Genomic DNA, 22,396 nt, shown 5'->3' with positions numbered 1-22,396 from the left:
TACTTTCACACTTTTTCTAGGTGAAAAGAGCCATGAAAGTCTAATCAATTGTTTAAAAGGAATGGCCCTTACCTCCCATGCTGCTGCTGCTGCTGTCCCAGCCTCCAGCCCGTCAGTGTTGCTCTGCTCCAGGTGGCAACAGGTGCATCAAAAACCGATCCTGTTGCACGAGACTATGATGTCACTAATAAGCACACTAAACGTGTTCACATCTCTGGGCCAACATGTCACCAAGAGAAAATGTCTGGAATGGACTCATCTATTCTGTCCCATTAAATGTTGGCATTTAAACTTCCTCATGACAAATATTACAATACAAATCTACTGTATAAAGGGAGGTCAAACTGTAAAATTCAACAAGAGTAAACTCCCTTCTTGTTAACATGTCAGAAAGTGATGATTTAAATACCATAAACACGCAGAGAGCACATGGAACAGGAGGATTACATGTAGCTGCAGGTCTTCTCTAGAAAATGAGGTTAAACCGGTCCATCTGCCTCCGCTGTCAGGCCAACACCAGCGATGCAAATTTCAAAATAAAAGCATGAACGTTCTGTGTGTGTTCTGAATTGTCTTACAAATGCAGCAGTGGTGGCAGTATTCATATTTGTTACTTAGTGTGAGTAAAGGTATTTACTTATGTTATAACCCTGAGGATATATGCAGTGTATCATCACATGTAATTGTTTCCTACTTTAAAAATTATATTAAAAATAAAATTTGCTATTCCTTCTCTCTTTATGTCCACTATATATATATATATATATATATATATATATATATATATATATATATATATATATATATATAAAAGAACACTTAGTGCTTCTCTCCTGGGTGACTGCTGGTGCAAAGTAACACAAATCAACAAATTTCTAGGGCACATGTTTTGAAAAACAAAACAAAACAAAAGTACATTTGGAGTGTTAAAACTCTTTATTTTACCATACAAAAACAGATACTGATTGACTGTGAGGGAATTACATTATTTTACAAAATAAACCACAAATTTAAAAACAAGAACACAATTGGCAGAAATAAACACTTTTTAATAAGTCACCTCCTTCCATGTTGTTATTCAGAAATATGTTATCACTTACTGATGATACCGATAAAACCAGTGCATAAGTCCTTGAGGTAAAAAAAAAGAAATAAAATATATTTATTTTCCTTTATTGAGGTGAAAACATATATGGAAAGAATAATCTTGTTTTTAAGTGCTAACATAACATTCAAGTTCATTATATTTTCAGATATCTATTATTACTTGATTTTATGCTGCTGTCTTAATAATAATTAGCAGTACTGCACGTTCCTCTTGAGGAAAGCTTCAGGGGAAATAAAAACACTGTAGACACCAGAAAGCAATGCAGTATTTTCAGGTCACTGTTCTGTAATTTTAGCTTTGAGTCATATTCAGGGAAGTAACAGCTCAAAGAAAGGTGTTATGGGAGTCAAACATCTCGTAGCTTGGTTATTCAGAACAACAGATGAAACCTGAGCAGCTCTTTGCAGTACATCTGTAACTAACAGCGATGTCCACCGTTAAACAGTTTGCATTTTGGATGAAGATCTACCATGAACAATTCAAAGGTAGTTTCTTTAGTGAACAGTGCTGCTTTAAACAAAATACACATATTTCTCAACAGACCACCAGGGCCGATGAAGGCCTGTTCAGATCTTTTCCACATAGTTACCAGGGAAGAGACCTTCCCTTCCTCGAATCCTGCCCGTCCACCAGCCTGACGGATCTACAGAGAGAAGAAATAAGCAGAGAGAAACATCATGAATCACTGGAGGATGTTTCAAATCCATCACAATAAATTTATAGGCAACCGATTATTCTTTTAATCCACACACCTTCTTTGACGAGGTCGAAAACGTCGTTGGCCTCGAAGCTGATCTCGTCCGTGTCCTGGCCGACGTACTGATACAGCGCTCGGCAGCGGGGCCCCTGGGGCCGAGGCTGGGGTTTAGGAGCGGGAGGGGGTCGCTGACTGATGCTTCTTTTCCTCTGCTTCCTGTGACAGAGAGGGAGAAATGTGACAAAAGGATACAAGGAGCCAGCTGGTCAGACAGGCAGGGTCAAACCACAGAGAGCACCTTTAGGTTTGTATATCTCCATTTGTGAAAGCTTTTCACACTTTATTTTCATGGGTCTTTTTTAAACTGTAGAACGCGCACAGAGAGCTGAGTTAAACTAGAACTTTTTATCTCAAGACCACCGTAAAGTAAATATTACAAGTTTGACCAATGAGCCAGTCCATGGATGTATTAAGAGTGCTCATAATAAATGCATGGGCTCGTCCTGTGGCAGCAGAGATTACAGATAAAACAGGTGGAAAACTGACATCACAGAGAGCTTTGGTGGATGTGAATAAAAAAAGAGAAACCTGCAGATACAAGGATGTTAAAATGCATGTGAACTTTAACTTTTTGTATGTTGACAAAAAAAAAAGTTTAACTTTTTTTTAAAATCCCAAAGGGTCAAACTGAAGCAAGATATTTCCCTTTTTCAGAAAGACAGGTGAAATAAACCGTACCAGCATGTTTATGATTGTCAGAATTTAAAACAGTCTCTGAAAAGTCTCTTTCCTTAACACTTTTTTGACATTAAAACGGAGGGTTGAGGGCGCTGTGTGTACAAGTTTCAGAAATCAACAGTCCACTATTTTAACAGTGGTATCATGTAAACAGGCATTCAGAGTGTTAACATTCTGAGAATTGATGAATACTTGGTAGATATGATTGGGACTGATGTTTAAAAAATGTACTCAGTGAGAATGGAAGATAATGTTAATATATAGCTTTTATATAGCAGTTATAGGACGGGGGCATGCTTGTCCTCAAGCCAAGAGTTAAAAAAAAAAATCGCTGTTGCTAATCACTGATCTCACAACAACAGTGATATTATGTAATCAAACTGGCATTTTAAGGGTTAAAATTCATGACATTAATGAATATTTGCTAGTGACGTTAAAGTTAGTGAAATTAAATGATTTAACTCTTAGTGAAAGTGTAAAAATGTTTGTGTTTTGACATTTTTGACCTCTAAGGACATCAGAGAATATTTTGCACATAGGTTAAGAGATTATTGTATCCTATCTTGCTGCTCTCCATAACAGCAGATTTTTAGCCCCATTTATCAACACTAAACAACACTAATTCTGAAAAGGCCAGGGTACGCCTGAAAGTTTGTTTCAAGCCTTTACAGAAGTTGATGGAACAGCAGCAACTCCTGGAGCTGGAGCAGGAGTTCAGCTCTATAAACAGGTTTATCTCTCTCACTATGAAACTTATTCATAGGTTTGGGCTATTGTTGTTACTGAGCCTCACCCTGACGTGCCTTAACAACTCATAAAGCTTGATTTTTAGTGACTAATGAGCTCCACCCACACATGCTGTGACCATCCCTTCCTTCCCTTTTTTCATATCTCACACGAGGTGATCTTCCTCACCCTGACATGCCCTGGTCAGGCACATTGAGGAAGTCCAGGTTCCCCTGGTTGTGCTGGTTGTGGGCTGGGACTCGGGGCGCTTGCTGGGAGCCCAGTTTGGGTGGGGCCGTGCTGGGTGGCCGGCCATGTTTTTGCGGGGCGGAATACATGATATCTGATTGTTGGTTGTGAGGTGCTCCGGAAAACTTGGCTGCTCCATTCTGGTGCGCTGAGGGGAGAGACAGGGGAATAAAAGTAAAATAAAACCTAAACAACCTCCAGAGTTCAGTACTCAGCTGCTACTATATTTGAGAAATGATCTTAAAAACAAAACGTTTTTAAATCATAGAAGTATTCTGATATTTTTCTAATACTAATACTAATGCAGGCAGAACGACTCTTGTCGGTGTTATATTATATTACTGGATTCTTTCTGCTGCTGCATTAATGTGTATTCTGCAATTCTGTTGTAGCTGGTTAAAGTAAAGCTATATTTTACTACTTTCTATTTGGTAGTTCAATCTATCCCAGTACTTCTATTTTACAAGAAGATCATCTGTTTTGTATGTAAAACCTTCATGCACTTCAAAGTAAGCTATAATTATTGCTGTAATAAATATAATGGAGTAAAAATACAATATTTAAATATAAAAGTTAGGTTGAAATATATAGTAGCATGAAATGCAAATGGTCAAATAAAATACCTGAAAACTGTACTTAACTACAATATATGAGAAAATGTATTTAGTTACATTTGAGTCTAAAGGGTTGTGTAAATTATAGATAATATAATGGACACAACAAAATTAAGAGTCTTTACCTCTGCTGGCAACATTTTGTCTTCCTCCACCACGAGACTGTGGAGCACTCCTCCTGGTTGGCTCTGATGAAATACACGCTTAGTTACAAATATAATTCATATAATAAACAAGAATGTATGTACATTAGTTTCATCTTTGTAACCTTCTCTTTATTCTAAGGCTGTACTGTGTCTGTTCTTCTTTAAACTTACTTGAGGACTTGGGCAGACCGTCCCCTACTGTGATGGTGAGGGTCTTCCCTGCAGGTTTGAGCTGGGCCAGGTCCCCTTGCCCCCTCTGAAACACCACCACCCTGGAGCCTCCTCCACCCCAGCCCTCCTTCTTCACTCTGAACTCCAGCCTGAGTGGGAACAAAGTGTGTTAGTGGTGTGTGGGTTTTTACGCAAGTGCGTGCTGTCTGACTGCGTAGGTTGCTCCACCTGTCAGTGAAGGAGATTGTCAGTTTTCTCTTGGTCACGTCCTCGTAGCGTTTCAAGAGCAGGCTGAGGAACTCTGTCTTAAAGTTGGACTCCAGCAGGCTGTCGTACTGGGCCTCATGTAGGATGAAGAAATCATCCTGTCTCGTACTGAAGAAAAAAGAAGGCAAACGTTTTTCTGAAGGAAATACATGCTGCTGCTGAATTATTTCAGTCTTTCACTATGTTCATATGTTCAACTTTTGAAATATATATATTTTTATGTAACAATTGAAGATAAAGATGTTTATGTTTCAGGTCGAGGGGGAGGGCTGAATGAATTTGAAGTGTCATTGAAAGCCCTAAAAGACAGTGGAAGACATATTCAGACATACTCAGAGTTAAAGTACCAATACCGCAGAGTGAAAATACTCTATTACAAGTGAAATACCTGCATTTAAAATCCTTCTTAAGTAAAAGTACAGAAGTATTATCAGCTACATTTACTTAAGTATGTAAACTCTACCTCTGGAAAAGATTACTTACATTATTAAAGATAAACAATCACTCTTTGAAAACATTTGGGGTCCTAAAGTCCTAAAGCGAGTTGATTGTTAGCTTAGGTGTAAGAGATGTTACAGTGGTACACAGATATGATTCTTGCCATGATTCTTGCCCTTTTTGGGTGGTATCTTCATGGTTGAATGCACTTATTGTAAATTGCTTTGGATAAAAGCATCAGCTAAATGTATGCTTAATGTAATGTTAAAGCAGTGACATGAGTTAGTATCAGTATTTAGGACTCATTTACAGCAATTTATCTACAAATACAAGAACTTTTGTGTTTCAAAAATGGATAGTATGAGTTTATAGTAGTGGTTTGAATTAATTACTTCTGCGGCTAGCGCTGAATATAAATGGTTACGGTATAATCTGAGCATAACATTGTTTGAAAGACCCTGAAATTATCAAATTCTTTACTGATAAGAAAATAAAAAGAGGATCAAATTCTGTGAATTCTCAGTTCAGCAGAATACATGTAGCCGCTATATTCACTCTTGCAGGCACAGTGACTTTTCAAGCGGTGGTTATTGAACGACAACATTTTCCACCACAAACGTTTGCTGGTTCATGGTGTTGGTGCAGCTCATGTATACTCAAGACCGACCTGAGAGAGACACCACTGATGCTTCCAAACTCCAGTTTTCGTTTCAGCACCTCCTTTATCTGTCCCTTCTCGGGTCCTTTCTTTACCTTTTCTCGACCGATCAGATAGATGCCTTTGGGTGTCAAGATCAAATCTCTCTTGATAGACTGAAGTGTGAGAAACAAAGGAAGTGAGAGCTGTGAGAAATAACAGAAAGGAGAAGTCCACAAAGAGCAATCACTGTTTTAAAGGGGAGAGCTACATTTACACTTGAAACATCAGAAGCTTCACCTTGAACCTGCGATCGAACTTGTTGACAGAATCGGCGAAGTCGACGCGCTCTCTCTTGGCCAGGAACTGCCGCAGCTCAGGCCTCTGCTCCAGGCCAAGGTAGTCTCCAACAAAGTTCCTGTTAATGCTGTTCTTCCTGCGCTCCTTCGAGTTGTACAGGATGTCTGAGGCTGTGTCACAATGTAGAAGGAACATTTAGAAACACATGTTTGTTTGGTACGGATAGTATGGGGATTTTTTTTTGTCTTTGTAACTCACCCTCCTCTCTCATCTGTTCATACTTCTTCCTGGCAATGTATCTTCTCCAGGATTTCTGAATGATCCTGGCAAAAGTGTCAAACTTCCTTTCCCTCATCTCCTCCAGCAGGAAAAGCTGTGAAGCATAAAGCATGAGGAAAGAGTTTATAATAATTAATTTTTTCTGAATATATGTCATTTTCTATAGTACTGCAGCAATTTGCTGTCTGTTAGAACGTTTCTTAAAGTGTCATTCCGGTGCAAAATCATACCATAGTCTTTTTCTGCACTTACATACATCAAATAAGCCATGGAGAGTTTTTTTTGTGTAACAACTATTAAGAGATCCTAGAGAGTCGCTAACAGCTGGACGTGGCTAACACTTATTAGCTTGGGGCAGTTCAGTGAAGGCATTAAACAGCTTTTTTAACCACTAAAACTGCTCAAAATAACACCAAACCTCTACAGTAGCATGATAAGAGTCCTTACACAATAAATTTAAGTTGGACAGTACAGTACTTGATAAAATGTTCTTTGTAACATTCCATCACTGTCCAAAACAGAAATACAACACTGACTGAAATATATAAAAAAGTTTCTGACCGATTCAGGATTCTTGACAAAGATCTTGGTGCGTCCCATCTGGTACTGGTCGTTATCCATGTTGACAGAGCGGAGGAGGTGAAGGACCCCCTGCTGCTCTGGACCCCTCCAACATGGCCATGTCTCAGCTGTCAGGATGGCGTATCTGGATACAACAAAGCACACACACCAACCAAAAGCCACATTGAGAGTGTGTTTGAGCTGTGTTCTTCTCTCAGGACAAACACACAGAAATGGATGCATCATTTAAAAAAGGATTAAACTCACCTCATCAGAAACTTGTTGAAGAGTCTGCGGTACGCAAATCCAGCCCTTCTAACACGAATGTTTTCCCGCAGTCCTAGATATTCAACCTGATGCCTAGCCCTAAAACAGATGGAATACCGTTACACAGACACACAAGAAGTGTTTACTGTGTTTGAGCGTAGATGTTTGTGACAGTGAGGGCGCTGACCTGCTCTCCTCCCAGTCTTTCGGTCTTTTTGTCTCATTGGGTTTGATGCAACGAATATAGTGCGGCGTGCATTTCATCAGCGTCTTCACCAGATCATTAGCTTGTCTCTGTCGGAAACACCAGGGCACGATCAATGCATTGTTACAACCCAAAAAAAACTCTCTTTTTATTCTGTTTTTGCATTTTGTATCTTGGGGGAAATGAAGGTTACACTGATTGAAGGACCTCAAGTTCAAGCATCACCTTGATCTTTGAGCTGGCTGTGGTCGGCCTGCCCTTCTTCTCATTGTCGAGGGTTTCAGGGAACAAGCTACGAATGAAGTTACTGTAGAGACAAATGCAAGGGATTTTTTTTTCTTGACTGCATTTCTTTTCTAAACATGTCATTAGTGAAAACATCTGATAGGTGTAAGAGACTGACTATTCACTGCTTTGCATGAGCTCAATGAGGTCAGGGAACAGCACATCCCGGTTTCTCTCACAGAAGCCGTTGATATCGTATGACACCTAAGGCGACACCACACATTATAACTACTGTGTAAACTTTACAAAGCAGAACAGCAAACATTGAAGAAGCAAACATTGTTATTTATTAGAGAATGTTTTCAAGTTTTTTGCTATCCGATTTCAACACAACAAACATCTGCCAACAAGTATTAAAGTTGGCAACACTACTGTTCAAATAAATAAAATACATGATCTTATGTCAATAGCATTTTTGCTGCAGGAGAGTCAGTTTGACTGATTTCATGTTCCTACCTTGCCAGCGTAGTGATGTATGTTGAAGCCGGAGTTCCAGTTGTTGAAATGTTCATGTGTTCCCACGGCGGCCTGCAGTTTCTGCAGCAAAGTGCCATCTGCTCCCTCTCCTTTGGCATGCATGGTGGCGCACACATCATCCAGCACGCTCATTATACCAGGAGGACTCTGCAAGGACAGGACGGTGTGGGTGAATTTTACTGTGAACTGTTACAACTGATTTGCAACTGATTTTAGATATTTGAAAGTGTCTAGGAAGAAAAGATCCCCCATGCAAACCTACAGTATAAATAGTATATACTTATTTGATGTTAATTAGATTATAAAAGAACAAGCTATCACCAGAAAAGTACCGCTCTTTCCTCTTATGAACCACTTCATATAGAACTTACCAATTTATTTTCAATGAGGTCGCACACAATTTTGTTGTTGAAGTACTCGATGGGAGTCCACTTGATGCCCTCCTGCACATACTCTTCCTGAGAGGAAATTAGAAAATAAAGAGCTCAAAGGAAAAAGTGATCGACAGTGGATTTGAAATATTCACATCCAGCACAGAGGTTGAGAGACAAGGTAGACAAATCAAGAGACATGTTGGAATTTACAAGAGCAACACAGCACTGTAGCTACCTGCTCAGCCTTCAGGGTCAGTTCAATAAAGATCTGTTGCAGTTTCTCGTTGACAAAGTTGATACAGAACTGCTCAAAGCCGTTTCTCTGCAGGGGGAGAACCAGTCAATGTCAGATTATACAGCAGTACAAATCCGGCTCTACTGTAGTACCTGTAGAACTTACATCTATTACTATTTTTATAGCATCTGCCTACTAATATCACTGTCAGCTGTAAGAGCACTAACCTGGAATATCTCAAAGCCATAAATGTCAAGTACTCCAATGCTGAATTCTTCATGTGGTTTTTGAATGGCTTTATTTATGGCCTAGAGAAAACAAACAGGGTTAAGGCAGAAGGGAAATGTAAAACACAAATACACTAATGTCAACTTGTGTAGGTATCTCAGTAAAAAGAAGATGCTTCCCCTTTTCATTTCATCTGTTCTTGTTGTTTCTGGGATAAAACATTTAAAAAAAAAATTGTCTACCTCCACCAAGTAGTCAAAAACTCGTGCATAGAGGGCTTTGGCCAGGGCATCTCGTGTGTAGGTTGCCTGCTCCTGGTTCAGGGTCACAATAATGGACTCATCTTTCCCTGCCCACCTTGACTCCATCTTCCGACTGGTCAGCTTGTCCTGCAGTCGGTTGGGGTCGATGCCCAGCAGATAGGCAGGGAAGGCAAGCACTAGAGTAAAAAAAAAAGTATTCAAAAACACCCCAATATATAAATGTTGCAGGTAAATAAAGACGTTTGCAATAAAGATACATACTTGTTCACCTTCAAGATTGAAAGTATAGCCTACAGACTCCCTGAGAATGTATCTTTCTGCATTAAATGTAGACGTAGGCCGAACTGAAGACAATCTGCAGTAGCTTAAATTGCACAATTCTAGACAGCGACTTTGGGGATGGTATATTTGCAATCCTGGATGTAAACACCAATTATCTATTGTGTTGGGAATCCCCAGGCAGCAAACAAAGGAGAGGATAAACAAGGTAGTACTGATGTGCACAGACTATCAATTAGCACGGTGTCTGCCATGGGACTGCTTTGTCATGGTGAGCTCTAATTGACTCACATCCCTTTGGGGAGAAAATGGGGCATTTCATATAACAGGGCAGGTGGAAATGTTTGTGAACCTGCATGGATGAGTGAATCCCTGTGTGTCTGGTGTGTCTCACTTACAGTCTGTGCTCTCCACCTGCCCGTAGTTGCCTGCCTCTATGAAGCTGATGTTTCCCAGGTGGAGGATGCCTGCGACAATTTGCAGCACCTGAGCCTGGATGTCACCTGGGATCCCAATCACCTGCATGGCTTCCTGGAGACCACAACCACAAAAGCAGACAGTAAGGGCAGCACTTTGACCAACAAGCGTGGATGAGATTCAGTGAACTATTGACTTTCAAAACCAAACTAAAGTATGTTTTTAATCTAATTTTACTATACATGTTTTATTTCCTGTTCTTTCTAGTTAGGTAATATTAAGGTATAATACTTGCCTGATATCACAAAGAATTGCCAACTAGTTACACAGATTCAAAGATGACTATAATACACTCAATAATGGGTCCCTCACTCTTTTTATTTTTATATGATCTCAGAGTGAACATAGCAACTACACTCAGTTATTACCAGGTAGCTACACATAACTAGCTATACCCTATGCAGTATACTTTTTGATTGTATTCAAGTCAACTAATGGGTAATTAACCTTGTTTCACCAATGACAGTTGGCTTAGCAAACCTAGCTGTTAGCGTAGTTAGCTAGTCGACTGTTCCAAGTGCTGTTGCTATGGATAACGCCCACTGGTGTAACCCAGCGTCGGCTAGATGACGCCTACGATACCGCCAATCCCAGTCCCGACTTTTTCACCTTTTTTGCTAACATTTCTCTTTAACTAACATGACCATGTAATGTTTTAGGTTAATGTAATGGTGTAAAAAGTGTTGGTGTATAACTTCTTTCTAACCAAATATGTTTTCATATTACTTATTTACTTTACTTAACTATAGTGAGTCGGCAAAAGGACGCCAACGGTGAGTATCAAGCTATGCACTGAATTAACGGTACTTAATAAGGGACTTAAGTAACTAGTTCCTAGTAAAATAAAATTGCAATAAACAGGGGCGCTAGAAAAACATGTTGCTGTTGATTACAGGAAAAGCAAATGAAACTCCCTCCCAATGATCTTAAAAACTTAATAATTCAAATTTCTGTCAAGAGCAGTAGCAAGCGAAGATACAAAACTTTGTGTAGCTAAGAAAGGATGTTATGAGTAAGACAATTTGCAACAATGTTTAACTTTGGTGACTCTCCGCTATAAAGTTTTTAAACTGTGTGTTCAGTTACACAATTTTAAAGGACACCTGACCTGTTCCTTCAAAGAGGGATATTCCTACCTCGATTTCTCAGATTGTTTAATTTGAATAATTGTTAGAGGCCAAAGGATGTGAAACTGTTGATTTATAAGACGGAAGTAAAGGTTGGAGAAAAGTCTGAAAAAGGTGAACATTTGCCTTTAATTAGTTTATTAAAGGCAATTACTCATTGCATGGACATGACCCCTCAGAGGGACCCCAGCCCTCTGGTTGGGAACCACCACTGATTTCCCCGCGTCTACCAATATGTACCATAGTCTCATGGAAGTCTTTGCTGTCGTTGGTCCCATCCACCTTGTAGGTCCCAGACTGGTTGAGGTAGTAGTAGTAGTCTGGGGTCATGATGCCCAGGCCCTCTTTCTGCTGAGTGTTGGCGCCCTCTATCAACTGGAAGACAACAATGCAGGTAGAAGAGCAGTTAAACAGGACTCCCTGAAGCAGTGGGCACCAAAGAAATCACTATGTAATCGATATCAGTAATAATCAGTAATAATCGACTGAATTCATTGTGAGTCGTTCATTGAATGGAGAGTTTACACTTTTTTTAAGGGGGGGTTTAAGTGAATCTGACCTGATAGTAAATGTGGAAGTTCCTCTCATTCTCATTCTGGCTCACCACCCGCGACTTCTCCAGCAGGAAGTTTGAGATTTTGCCCCCGTCTGGCTCTCCTCCTCTGCTGAACTGAATCTCAAAGTATTTACCCTGGAAGATGCAAAAATCAGAGGTGACAAACAAGCTGTCAGTAGATGAATCTGTCAAATCTGATTTACTCAACAGGTGCAAAGTACAAGGGTGAGAAGAGGAACTTCCCCTCATTGTGCACTCATCCTTACACACAATACATTCAAGATAGCAAATCAACATTTCCTAAACAACTGCTGAGACAGTGTTCAAACAATGCAGCAGTTTTTAAAATAAAAACTATGACTTCCATTGTTGCTACATCTGTTTGAGCTGCATGATCAAACTGCATTGAGCCGTGCAACAAATTACTCTTGCTACATCAACAGTGGCGGGAAACTTGACAACAAATTGATGTCTTGCTCTAAAGCTGCACACAAGCATATTTATGTGGTTTGTAGGTGTGAAATTAAAGACTAAAGGAGAGGTATTTTTTATGAGCATCAAACCAATGCTGTTAACTCAAACAGTGAAACTTTGGGCTATGGACTGTTCGTCAGATAAAACATCACCTATTTTTTCAATAATTTCTGACATTTCATAGACCGTCGACAATCGATTGACTGAGAAAATGATCAGCAGACTTATTATGATAAAAATAATAGCTGATTCTTGACCTCGGAAACAAGCAGTTGACCAAACACTCTCAGCACAAAGTCCATTTAGTAGCTGTTCTGTTCTTTCGGTTTTCCATCTGAAGCAGATGGAGTCGGGAATCAACTGCTGTTGTTATAGAAAGAACTTTCCATCTCAATTTTCTAAACCAACTTGTGCGAGAAGTCCTTAATGTGCTAAGAAATATAAAAATTTAGCGCTATTTTTTATTTTATTTTTTTAGCTCATAGACGTTAGACCTGAATGGCTTATTGGCGGAGTGGCTTATGTTGATGACAGAAAGCACAACATTTGAAGTCATGATTTTAAGCTTTTGTATTTTGTATTTATCTTGAATGATTTTGTCTTACATAAAGGAGAACAGATATTAACCCCGGCCGATGAGGAATGTGTGTTGGCGATTTAACATGAATGGGGATAGTTCATATATTAGGAGGTGATCATTATATATTTGGTATAATCTGTTTATTTCCTAATCTGTCAAATTGTCAAACCCAACTTACTGACAATAGACGTAGGGTGAATACATCCATAAGTGCATTTCTTAGTAAATCCAAACTCTTTAAGTCACGTCTGTAGCAGGTGGGGAAGTAAAGACCTTACTCACAAAACGACTCGAGTTGTTGTTGCGGACGGTCTTGGCGTTACCAAAGGCTTCCAGCAGAGGATTTGACTGGAGGATGATGTCTTTTACATGCTGCAACACACACACACACACACACACACACACACACACACACACACACACACACACACACACACACACACACACACACACACACACACACACACACACACACACACACACACACACACACACACACACACACACACAGTGACTTTGTGAAACACAATAGAAATACCTCCACACTACACTGCAGGGAGTTCACAGTTGAGTCACTGCTGGCTGTCTCTACCTGAACTTTCGATCCCCCTCCAGATACTTTGGAAATATAACCCATGATGTATTTGGCAGCCACTGTCTTTCCAGCACCGCTCTCACCGCTGCCACCATGAAACACAGGACACACCACAAAACAACTTTACGTTCCTCAAGCTACCGACACTAATGGAGTCAAATTTAAGACAGCATTAAAACTCAGTGAGAAGAAAAACAGGGCTGTTGTGATCACCTAATGATGACACACTGGTTCTCTGCATCAATCATCATGTTCCTGTACATGTTATCAGACAAGGCATAGATGTGGGGCGGGTTCTCGTATTGGGCCTACAGAGACAAATAGAGAGAAAGTTAATGGAGTATAGCACGGTGAACCACTACACATAAACTTTACAGGATATTGGTTTTAAAAAATGTGGAAAACCTTTACTCACAGCTCCTTGGTAAAGTTCGATCTCTCTGTCAGTGAAATAAGGCATCTGTTTGAACGGGTTAACTGATATCAATACAGGGCCGATGTATGTCTGAGCAGTGGAGTTCAGGAGCGTGATGGAAAAACAAGCCTTACCAGTATCGCCTTTTTGAGCCCATAATGGATACAGATATTTGATACTTATGTTCATTATATTTACATGACATTAACAAATGATTTTGATGAACATCCCTTTAATCTGTTTGTTAAAGAACTGTGGCTGTATACCTGTATATATATATTGGTCAATTGTTGACCAAAGAGCTTTACAGAGAAATTCAACTAAAACGAAATAATAAAAACAGAAAATAATTAGTTGCAACAGATGAAATGCAAATGCTTTTTTATTGTTTTATTGATACATTAAAGGGGCTCTGAGTTTACTATGCTGATTTAGCGTGCTACAATTTGCTAATGAGAACTAGAAGTACAGCTGAAGTTGATGGGTACTGGAGTCAGAGGATCACCGAAGTCACCAGGATTCCTCTTCTGGGAAACATAAATGTCTGAACCAAATTTCAGAGTAATCAACCAAATAGTTGTTGAGAGATTTCCCATTTAAATCAACAGGCTGGTCAGAGCAGTGGCCATTTTTATATGCATTTTTCTTTTACCATTGCAAAGAGCTGACCGTTGTAGTGGGCTAATTTCCACATAAACTTCAGAGTCCTAAAACTAGAGAGGATGTGAGTTGTCATCATAACAACGAACAATAACGCCATTTTCTCTTGAACAGTTCAATGTCCGTTCTACTCCTATTCAATTGCTTCGGATAGGATCAACCAACAGACTGACATCAGCATCTGAGCAATGCTGCTACTCCGGCTAATCATTTACAATTATTTGGAGGGAAATACTGATGTCAATAGTCCTTTGTAATCATGAGTTATTGCTGCGGAGGAGTTTTACTTGAGGTGACGTCAGCTGGTCTAGCTTGCTTGCTGGTCTTACTTGCAGAGTGGATTTCCTGACTCTAAATATGGGTTTGAAGTTCAGCTGTGATCTGAGAAGACGGAAGTGAGCTGTTGAGTCAGGCAGTGAATGCAGAAGAGGAAGAGTGAACTCATTGTATTTATGCCCATATATGTTTGTGTGATGGTTTGACTGTATATTTGTGTTACCGTATTAATGTGGGGATGGAGGATTTAGAATGACAGTGTGGGACTTTGTGAGACAGACACTGTGGAAGGAAATGTGTTTGCTATACATGGGACGAGGGGACACAACACTGATGCCCCACATTTCACCAAATTAAGATGACATTTTCTTTCATCTCTCATTTTTCTGGTGCTTTTGAGTGATAAGGCTGGGATCTCATGACAAAGAGTGACATTGTTGACACATAATGACTAAATTTCCTGTCCCACAATCATTATGACTTCCTGCCCACAAGGATCTAAACAAGACCCTTTAGTGTACAATGTATTGAATCAAGTATTATATGAATTTAAAACTGCTCTAAGCACAAGCATGGTTCCTGAGAGCTTTAACTCCCGATTTAAAGACTGGTCAGGAAGTACAAAATAACACAGCGATAAAAATCTAGAATTAAATGATAAAAAAAAAAAAATGTAAATGTCAGGATACAAAGATATAGTCATCCAAGTATCTTTTCTTGAGGTTTTCGACGATGGCGTCTTCAGTGATCTTGGACAGCAGGACCATGTCGTCCACTCCGCTTTGCTTCACATTTTGACTCTGCCAGTGGTACTTCGCCTGGATCACACACACCAGACAGCGCAAGAAAGAAATTAAACATGTGGTTGAGATGCTACTTTCCTTTAACGTCAGGATTTATTGACATATAAAACATAATTAAATCCGTTGAGTAGTTTGAAAGGGGCAAACCACTGATTTTACACATGAAGTTCAGTTTACTCATCATGCAGAGCTCAACTATAATGTCTTCTGTGTGAAAAGGTTGTTGAAGGTTCTGTCGCTCTGTCTACCCTCTCTGCTTCAACCGCGGCTGAGTGATGCGAAACCAACATTTTTTCTGTAAATGGCCCAACGGACGCCCAGTTTATAATACTGCCAATGCAAATGCTTTCATCAGTGTGTCAAATAGGCTATATCACCATTGTTTTACCTCATTAGGAGATAGATAGTAACTTTACAGATATTTATTTAAAAGAAAATCTTCAAGATTGTTACTTAAAAGTTAAAGTGACCAAGTTCAGGTAGACCACACACTCTAAAAAGAAATGGAACTGAAGTAAGAAGGAAAGAAAGATATTGTCTATCGATATCTATATATACTGCTGTTAAATTTGACACATTCATTTAGATTAAATTTCAAATTACATACAAGCAAAAAAGAACCACAGAAAAAACAAAGAGGGGTGGCCTGTGGCACAGGGGTTAGAGCAGTTGCCCCATGTAAAGAGGCTGAAGGTCCTCGAGGCAGCCGCCTCAGGTTTGACTCCGACCTTTGACTCTTTGGTACATGTCGCCCCCATCTCTTTCTCTCTCTCTCTCTCTCTCTCTCTCTCTCTATCTCTTGCACCATTTCCTGTCTGTCCTATCCAATAAAAGGCTTGAAAACTGCCAAAAAATTATCTTATAAGAAAAAAACGAAGAAAGAAAGAACAAAAAACAAAGGAAATTGCATACAAATAACCAAAAAAGAAACAAACAAGAATAAAAGTAAAAAAGGTCAAAAGAAACTAGCACCATAACAAACAATTGCTGCAATTTCCTGGCTTGGGATCAGTAAAGTATTTCTATTCTATTCTATTCTATAACATACAAACAAAGCAAAAAGACTGCTGGGTATTCAGAGGTCTCTAATGAAGGAGGCATCAGATGTAAACCTCACGAACTGTGGTCGCCATTACAGGAAGCTGGGGCCGGTTGCCAGGAAACAGGTCACAGATGAGGTGAGCTCATTTTCTAAGTTGGACATTTTTGGAGAAGCATCACTTTCTGGTCCGTCTTATACAAATAAAACCTGGTCAGAACAATAACGAAAGCTTTGACTTAATGGTTGTCCTGAAGCGATGTCTGTGTCATCAGGAGGCCGTTGTTGTGACCAGACAGTTTTACGCTGACACCTTCTTACAGAAGCCTGAGGTGAACTCCTGTGTCTTGGGTTCCCCTAAAAGACACTAGTCCGTTTGATGTGTGATGTCGGACAGGTCTTTTTTTTTATTGGCATGGTGTTTGGGCTGTGGTCTGGGGCTTCACAGGGCGAAGCTTCAGCCTACAGGTACGCTTCACGTGCTGCACCTCAGGCTGACAATATGAAGGACAGCTGCAGATCATAACAAACCTCAACATCAGTTTCATTTTAGCGCAGGTGTTGTTTGCATCATAGCCATCCAACATCACACTCAGCTGGTGTACATAATTTGGATAGGTCTAGACATTTTTTTCCTCTTTCGTAATTTCTTTGTCATATTCTGTTCTAAACCCATTTCTACCCAATTAAATCCAATTCAAACCAAATTAAAACTAAATTAAATCCAATTCAAACCAAATTAAAACTAAATTAAACTCAATTAAACCCAGTTAAACCCAAATTATTCATTTTTTTACACATCAGTAAAACAAAAAAATCTAGTTTTAATGTGCAACAAGCATCCTAATATTTCAATAAAAGACTTAACATGCACTGTAGCTTGATTGAAGTGTACATAATAAAGAGAATGTGTTATATGTGGTGTCTTTCGGCAGGTATATTTATTTCTAGATTAAAAATACCCTCAAGGGGAAATTCAGACAGCAGTCATACATATAAATCTAATTAAAGCCTGTGAAACCAAAAGCAGCAAAGCTATCAGGCTGTTCTTAATGTTCTTTTAATATTTGTCACAGTTTTCACTCTCTACGTGCAGAATTACAGTAAATATTTAATATATATATATAAGATGTAAAGGATAGATATAGTTTTATTCTATATGTTTCTTATTTACAACAAATCCCTTTAAAGGAACAAAACCAGCAGTGCGTTCATTCTTCTCTCATTTACTTTCTGACATTCATTCACTGTCGGTGAATGGATATAAATAAATAGATATAAAAATATAAATCTTTAAAAAGGAGTCACAAAAACTTACTGTAGTTTCATTAATCAAAAGGCTAAATAACACAGCCGACTGTTGTTTTTAGTAAATGTAACTCAAGTAGGAGTAAACTGTGTATTTGCAGAGGACTATTTTTAATAGACATTTGTGTTCTAGTGATTATTCATGGCAGCGGGATGGTGTGTGTGGCATTAACTCAAAACAAAATTAAATTCCAATCCTTAGCTTAATGACGGACCTGTCACCCACTGCAACAGTGTAAATAGTTGATTGTTTTTAATAGGTTTTGGATGAAAATGGAGCTATGAAGCAGAACAGCAAGCTGAATCAGGCTTTACTTCATTCATCATTTGATGGAATTTCTTAATGATAAAAAAAAATACAGAAAATCATCAGACAAAGGAGTTGTACTGGAAACACTGGGGAAAAGTGGGCTTGGACTGCCTCCAAATGGCATGAAAATACAGACGTTTTTTCACAGCCACATGCACTACGTGCGTCCGGACCACCTATCACAACAAACAGAGAAACTCAGATTACAATGCACACAGAGGGAGAGTGACTTATTTCACTGCTCAGGGCTCCAATACTCATATTACTAAATACATACTAATATTTACATAGCAGATATTTGTGTGCTGTTATATTAATGTTATGAATTTCGTGTACAGAACCTTTAAAGTCCCCCTCCACTCAAAAATTCTGTGTCTCTCCTGACTATAGTTCAGAAAACTAGGCAAACAGTCAGTGCCCACACATTTGGTGCAGAACATGTGTCACCGATGTGTCACTTAAAATCAATTCAAATATCATGGCACAATTTCATGTGATTAACCATAAGACCTTGGAGGACATCATACAACATGTGAAATCCTCCTCCTGCTGCCTCGATATTATAACAGACCTTTTCAAAAATGTATCAAACTTCATGGCCTGTGTTCTTCTACAGATTGTAAACACGTCTCTTCTTTCAGGGGTCTTCCCACGGGCCCTGAAAACTGCTGTTATTAAGCCTCTCTTAAAAAAGAACAATGGAAAATTTTCTGTCTTAGTATTATTAGATCTCAGTGCCGCATTTGACACAGTGGATCACAACATATTACTAGACCGTCTGGAAAACTGGGTTGGATTATCTGGCACAGCATTAAAATGGTTTAGATCCTACCTGAAGGACAGGGACTACTTTGTGTCTATAGGTAATTACACATTGGGCAAAAATGACATGTGGAGTTCCCCAATGCTTCCTTCTGGGGCCACTTCTGTTTAATATCTACATGTTTCTGTTGGCTCACATCATGAAAAACAACAACATATGTTACCACAGCTACGCAGACAAACAAATCTACATAACTATATCACCAGGCGACTATAGTCCAATACAAGCACTGAGCAGATGCATCCAGCAAATCAACGATTGGATGGAGCAGAATTTTCTCTAATGAAACGAAGAAAAAACAGAAATAATTGTTTTTGGAGCCAAGGAAGAATGATAAAAAGTCAGTACCCAACTTCAAGCAGTAATGCTAATAACCACAAACCAAGCCAGAAACACAGGTGTAGTCATGGACTCTGACCTGAACTTCAACAGACACATTAAAACAGTTACAAAGTCAGCCTACTATCACCTAAAGAACATATCAAGGATTCAAGGACTTAAGTGTCAGCAGGACTTAAAAAACTTGTCCATGCATTTATCTTCAGCAGGCTCGACTACTGTAACAGTGTCTTTATAGGTCTCCCTAAAAAGTCCATCAGACAGCTGCAGTTAATCCAGAATGCTGCTGCTCGAGTCCTCACTAAGACCAAAAAAGTCGATCATATCACTCCAGTCCTCAGACCTTTACACTGACTTCCTGTCTGTCAAAGAATTTATTTCAAAATACTTCTGTTGGTTTACAAAGCACTAAATTGTTTGGGACCAAAATTCATTTCAGATCTTCTGCTCAGCTACGAACCATCCCAACCTCTCTGATCGTCTGTTTCAGGTCTGCTCCGTGTCCCCAGAGTTAAAACTAAACATGAAGAGGCACCTGTTCAAGACTGAAGACTTTTCTGTTTGCCGCTGCCTTCCAGTAAACAAAATCATTGATTAACTGCTTGCACTATTTGAATGTCACTTTACATATTTAAATGTCATTTTTATGCAATTTAAATGTAATTTTATGTGTTTCTTTCCAATGTTTCTAATGTTTTATGTAAGCACTTTGAATCACTTTGAACCAGCTCTTGGCCAGGACACTCTTGTAGAATAGATTTTTAGTCTCAATTAGACTTTTTCCTGGTTAAAAAAAAAGGTTAAATAAATAAAATAAATTACCTTATGGTTGATTTGTGCTGTATGAATAAACGTGCCTTGCCTAGTGAGTGATATTTTGGTTTGGCATTGTCTGTTCTCCTATTAAGCTCTTTGTAACTTTGTTTTAAAAAGTGCTATGCAAATAAATAACGTTATCAGCTGTTTGGAAAGTCAGTTATACATGCAGCCATTTTGTTTGTGGTACTCAAAATCATGAAAAAAAAGTACATTTAAAAAGTCAACAGTAACAACCTCTACCAGACAAAATGTTTCTGATATTTTGGAAGATCCACTGACGTCACAGCAACCATATTCACTGAGAAACACTTTCTAGAGTTTGACACACTGAACAGTTACTAGAGCTTACCTACAGAGAGACTTTGCTGTTGAGTTAAAAATGAAATTTATTTTTAGATGCATTAAGAACCACAAACAAATCGCCAGTCAAATCGGTTGCATTGTGGTTGTGGCAGAAGTCACACCAGCTGAGATCTCAAATCCTTGCTGCACTTTCTGCACAGCTGTGAGCTGACACCTGCTGCCACTGTCCTCAGAACGAATCACTGTCTGACACATTACTTACTTCACTGTGAGCATGTCAGTCATATTTAAATGCACGATTGTGTACAAGCAGCCTCCTCCGGTCTTTCTTTGACCACACCTTTGCCTGTATCTTACTTGTGACTCTTATTTTGAAAGGATAATAGCTAAATGATTATGGGACAAATGTTTGAAAGCATTAAGGTGTTGAAGTTCAGCTTGAAAACACTGGCAGTTGTCTTCACCCTTTACTGCATGTTATGACTTCAACAATAAGACTGTGATTTTAAAAAAGTTTTGAGGACCATTCTGCGTGTGAGGAGGAAGTGTTGTGACAGAAGCTACAGGCCTCTCCTGCAGTCCACTTCCCCCTCTAACACCTCATCTCTGCCTCTTGTGAAACTCTGTAACTTCGTACATGCAACCGGTTCTCTTCCTGCAACCGCCTGCTACTCGCAGAGAGGACCCACTTAAGCCGGTTTCAACTGTCTGAGATGAATCTTGTAAACTGAGATTACACAGCAGCTCAGTAACTTCACGGAATATTCAAGATAATGTAATTTTCTACTCGTTTTAACACAAACAGCACATTTTTTAGGTGGATTTCTTGTTTCGGAAACACTTTACATGATGAATGTCAGTTCAAAGTCCAAATCCCCAGTTTTATCTAAAATGTGATCATAAATCAAAGTAATATAGAAGAGTAACGCACAGCAAAGGTTGAAGTGAGGCGCTGATCACTGGGAGCAGAACAAAAAGTGTTGCACACTCACACAGCTCCATGTGTATTTCTGTTTTATTCAGATGACATGGAGCCAGTGTGCAATATTTTTTTTCTACTTACATAAATCAAAGTAACCCAACAGTGCAATAAATTTATTTGAGCTGCTTTGAGTCTCAATGAAAAGTCTTATCCTGAAAAAGAGGAAACTCACTGCTGCTGCTATTGTGAAGCAGCTGAATTTCCCTGAAGAGATGGCCTTTAAGACAGAGTCACATCCTTTATCATGTCCATTTTAAACTTTACAGCGTGAAATACCCTCTTGCAGCTTGTCAAATTGAAACTACTGAAAACAAATGCAGTTAATCACGTACTTTTATAAACAGAAAAGATGAGACATGTAAGCTCTAGTTTTAGGAGCATTCACACGTTACAGCTGTCTGAAGGTGTGCGAGAGATAGCAAATGAAGGTGTGGTACCATACCATTGTTCCTGCAGGCCTCCTCTCCTCCTCAGGTGTCAGCTGTCCAGAGAGTGTGTGATTGTGTGTGTGTGTGTGTGTGTGTGATGTTTAAATCCACATGTCGACCTCCTCAGACTGCAGCCATCACACAGCAGTCAGACGGTCCAAACCAAGAGCAGCCAGCCACCTACAAGACATCCACTGCAACGTTCAAAAAGCTACTTCCTCATACTCCCACAGATTCAGTGTGTGAAACAAGAACTGCACACACACACACACACGCCACGTAAAGTCAAGCAGCTACTTCTGTATTTCTGTCACATTTAAAGTCATCAGAGTGAGGATGAAATAGTGACCTAACAGGCTGGTGACAGCCTCTGTGTCAGCAGATCTGAGGGTTAAACGGCACAATTTGTCAATCCAATACATCTCGCCAGCAGCAGACGAGTGTTGATGGCATCAACACCCGCAAAGTGATAATTATCTTCAATCTGTTGCCAAATGATGGTGTTACGGTTGAGCTGCCGGCTCCACCCAGGCTGTGG

General features: G+C 39.3%; 1 protein-coding gene across 1 annotated transcript; it reads right to left on the bottom strand.

The window, feature by feature from the left end:
- Positions 1-950: 950 nt before the first annotated feature.
- On the bottom strand, positions 951-22,082 carry myo1f (myosin IF). The gene is made up of 28 exons (XM_083940186.1): positions 21,873-22,082; positions 15,394-15,522; positions 13,769-13,858; positions 13,567-13,661; positions 13,351-13,438; positions 13,041-13,130; positions 11,708-11,839; positions 11,389-11,523; positions 9,943-10,075; positions 9,245-9,441; positions 9,002-9,082; positions 8,775-8,861; positions 8,537-8,623; positions 8,145-8,312; positions 7,807-7,892; positions 7,629-7,710; positions 7,386-7,492; positions 7,199-7,297; positions 6,932-7,076; positions 6,350-6,464; positions 6,092-6,261; positions 5,822-5,967; positions 4,678-4,824; positions 4,450-4,598; positions 4,258-4,320; positions 3,459-3,666; positions 1,861-2,021; positions 951-1,751 (listed from the first exon to the last, which is right to left on the bottom strand). Exons 1-28 carry the CDS (start codon positions 21,873-21,875, stop codon positions 1,675-1,677), a joined length of 3,270 nt encoding a protein of 1,089 aa, XP_083796312.1. The 5' UTR covers positions 21,876-22,082; the 3' UTR covers positions 951-1,674.
- Positions 22,083-22,396: the final 314 nt, after the last annotated feature.

Source organism: Echiichthys vipera (genome assembly GCF_963691815.1).
Source record: "Echiichthys vipera genome assembly, chromosome: 3".
NCBI classification, from domain to species: Eukaryota; Metazoa; Chordata; class Actinopteri; order Perciformes; family Trachinidae; genus Echiichthys; species Echiichthys vipera.
The sequence above is the reverse complement of the archived record's forward strand: the minus strand, read 5'-3'. Positions and strand labels throughout refer to the sequence as shown.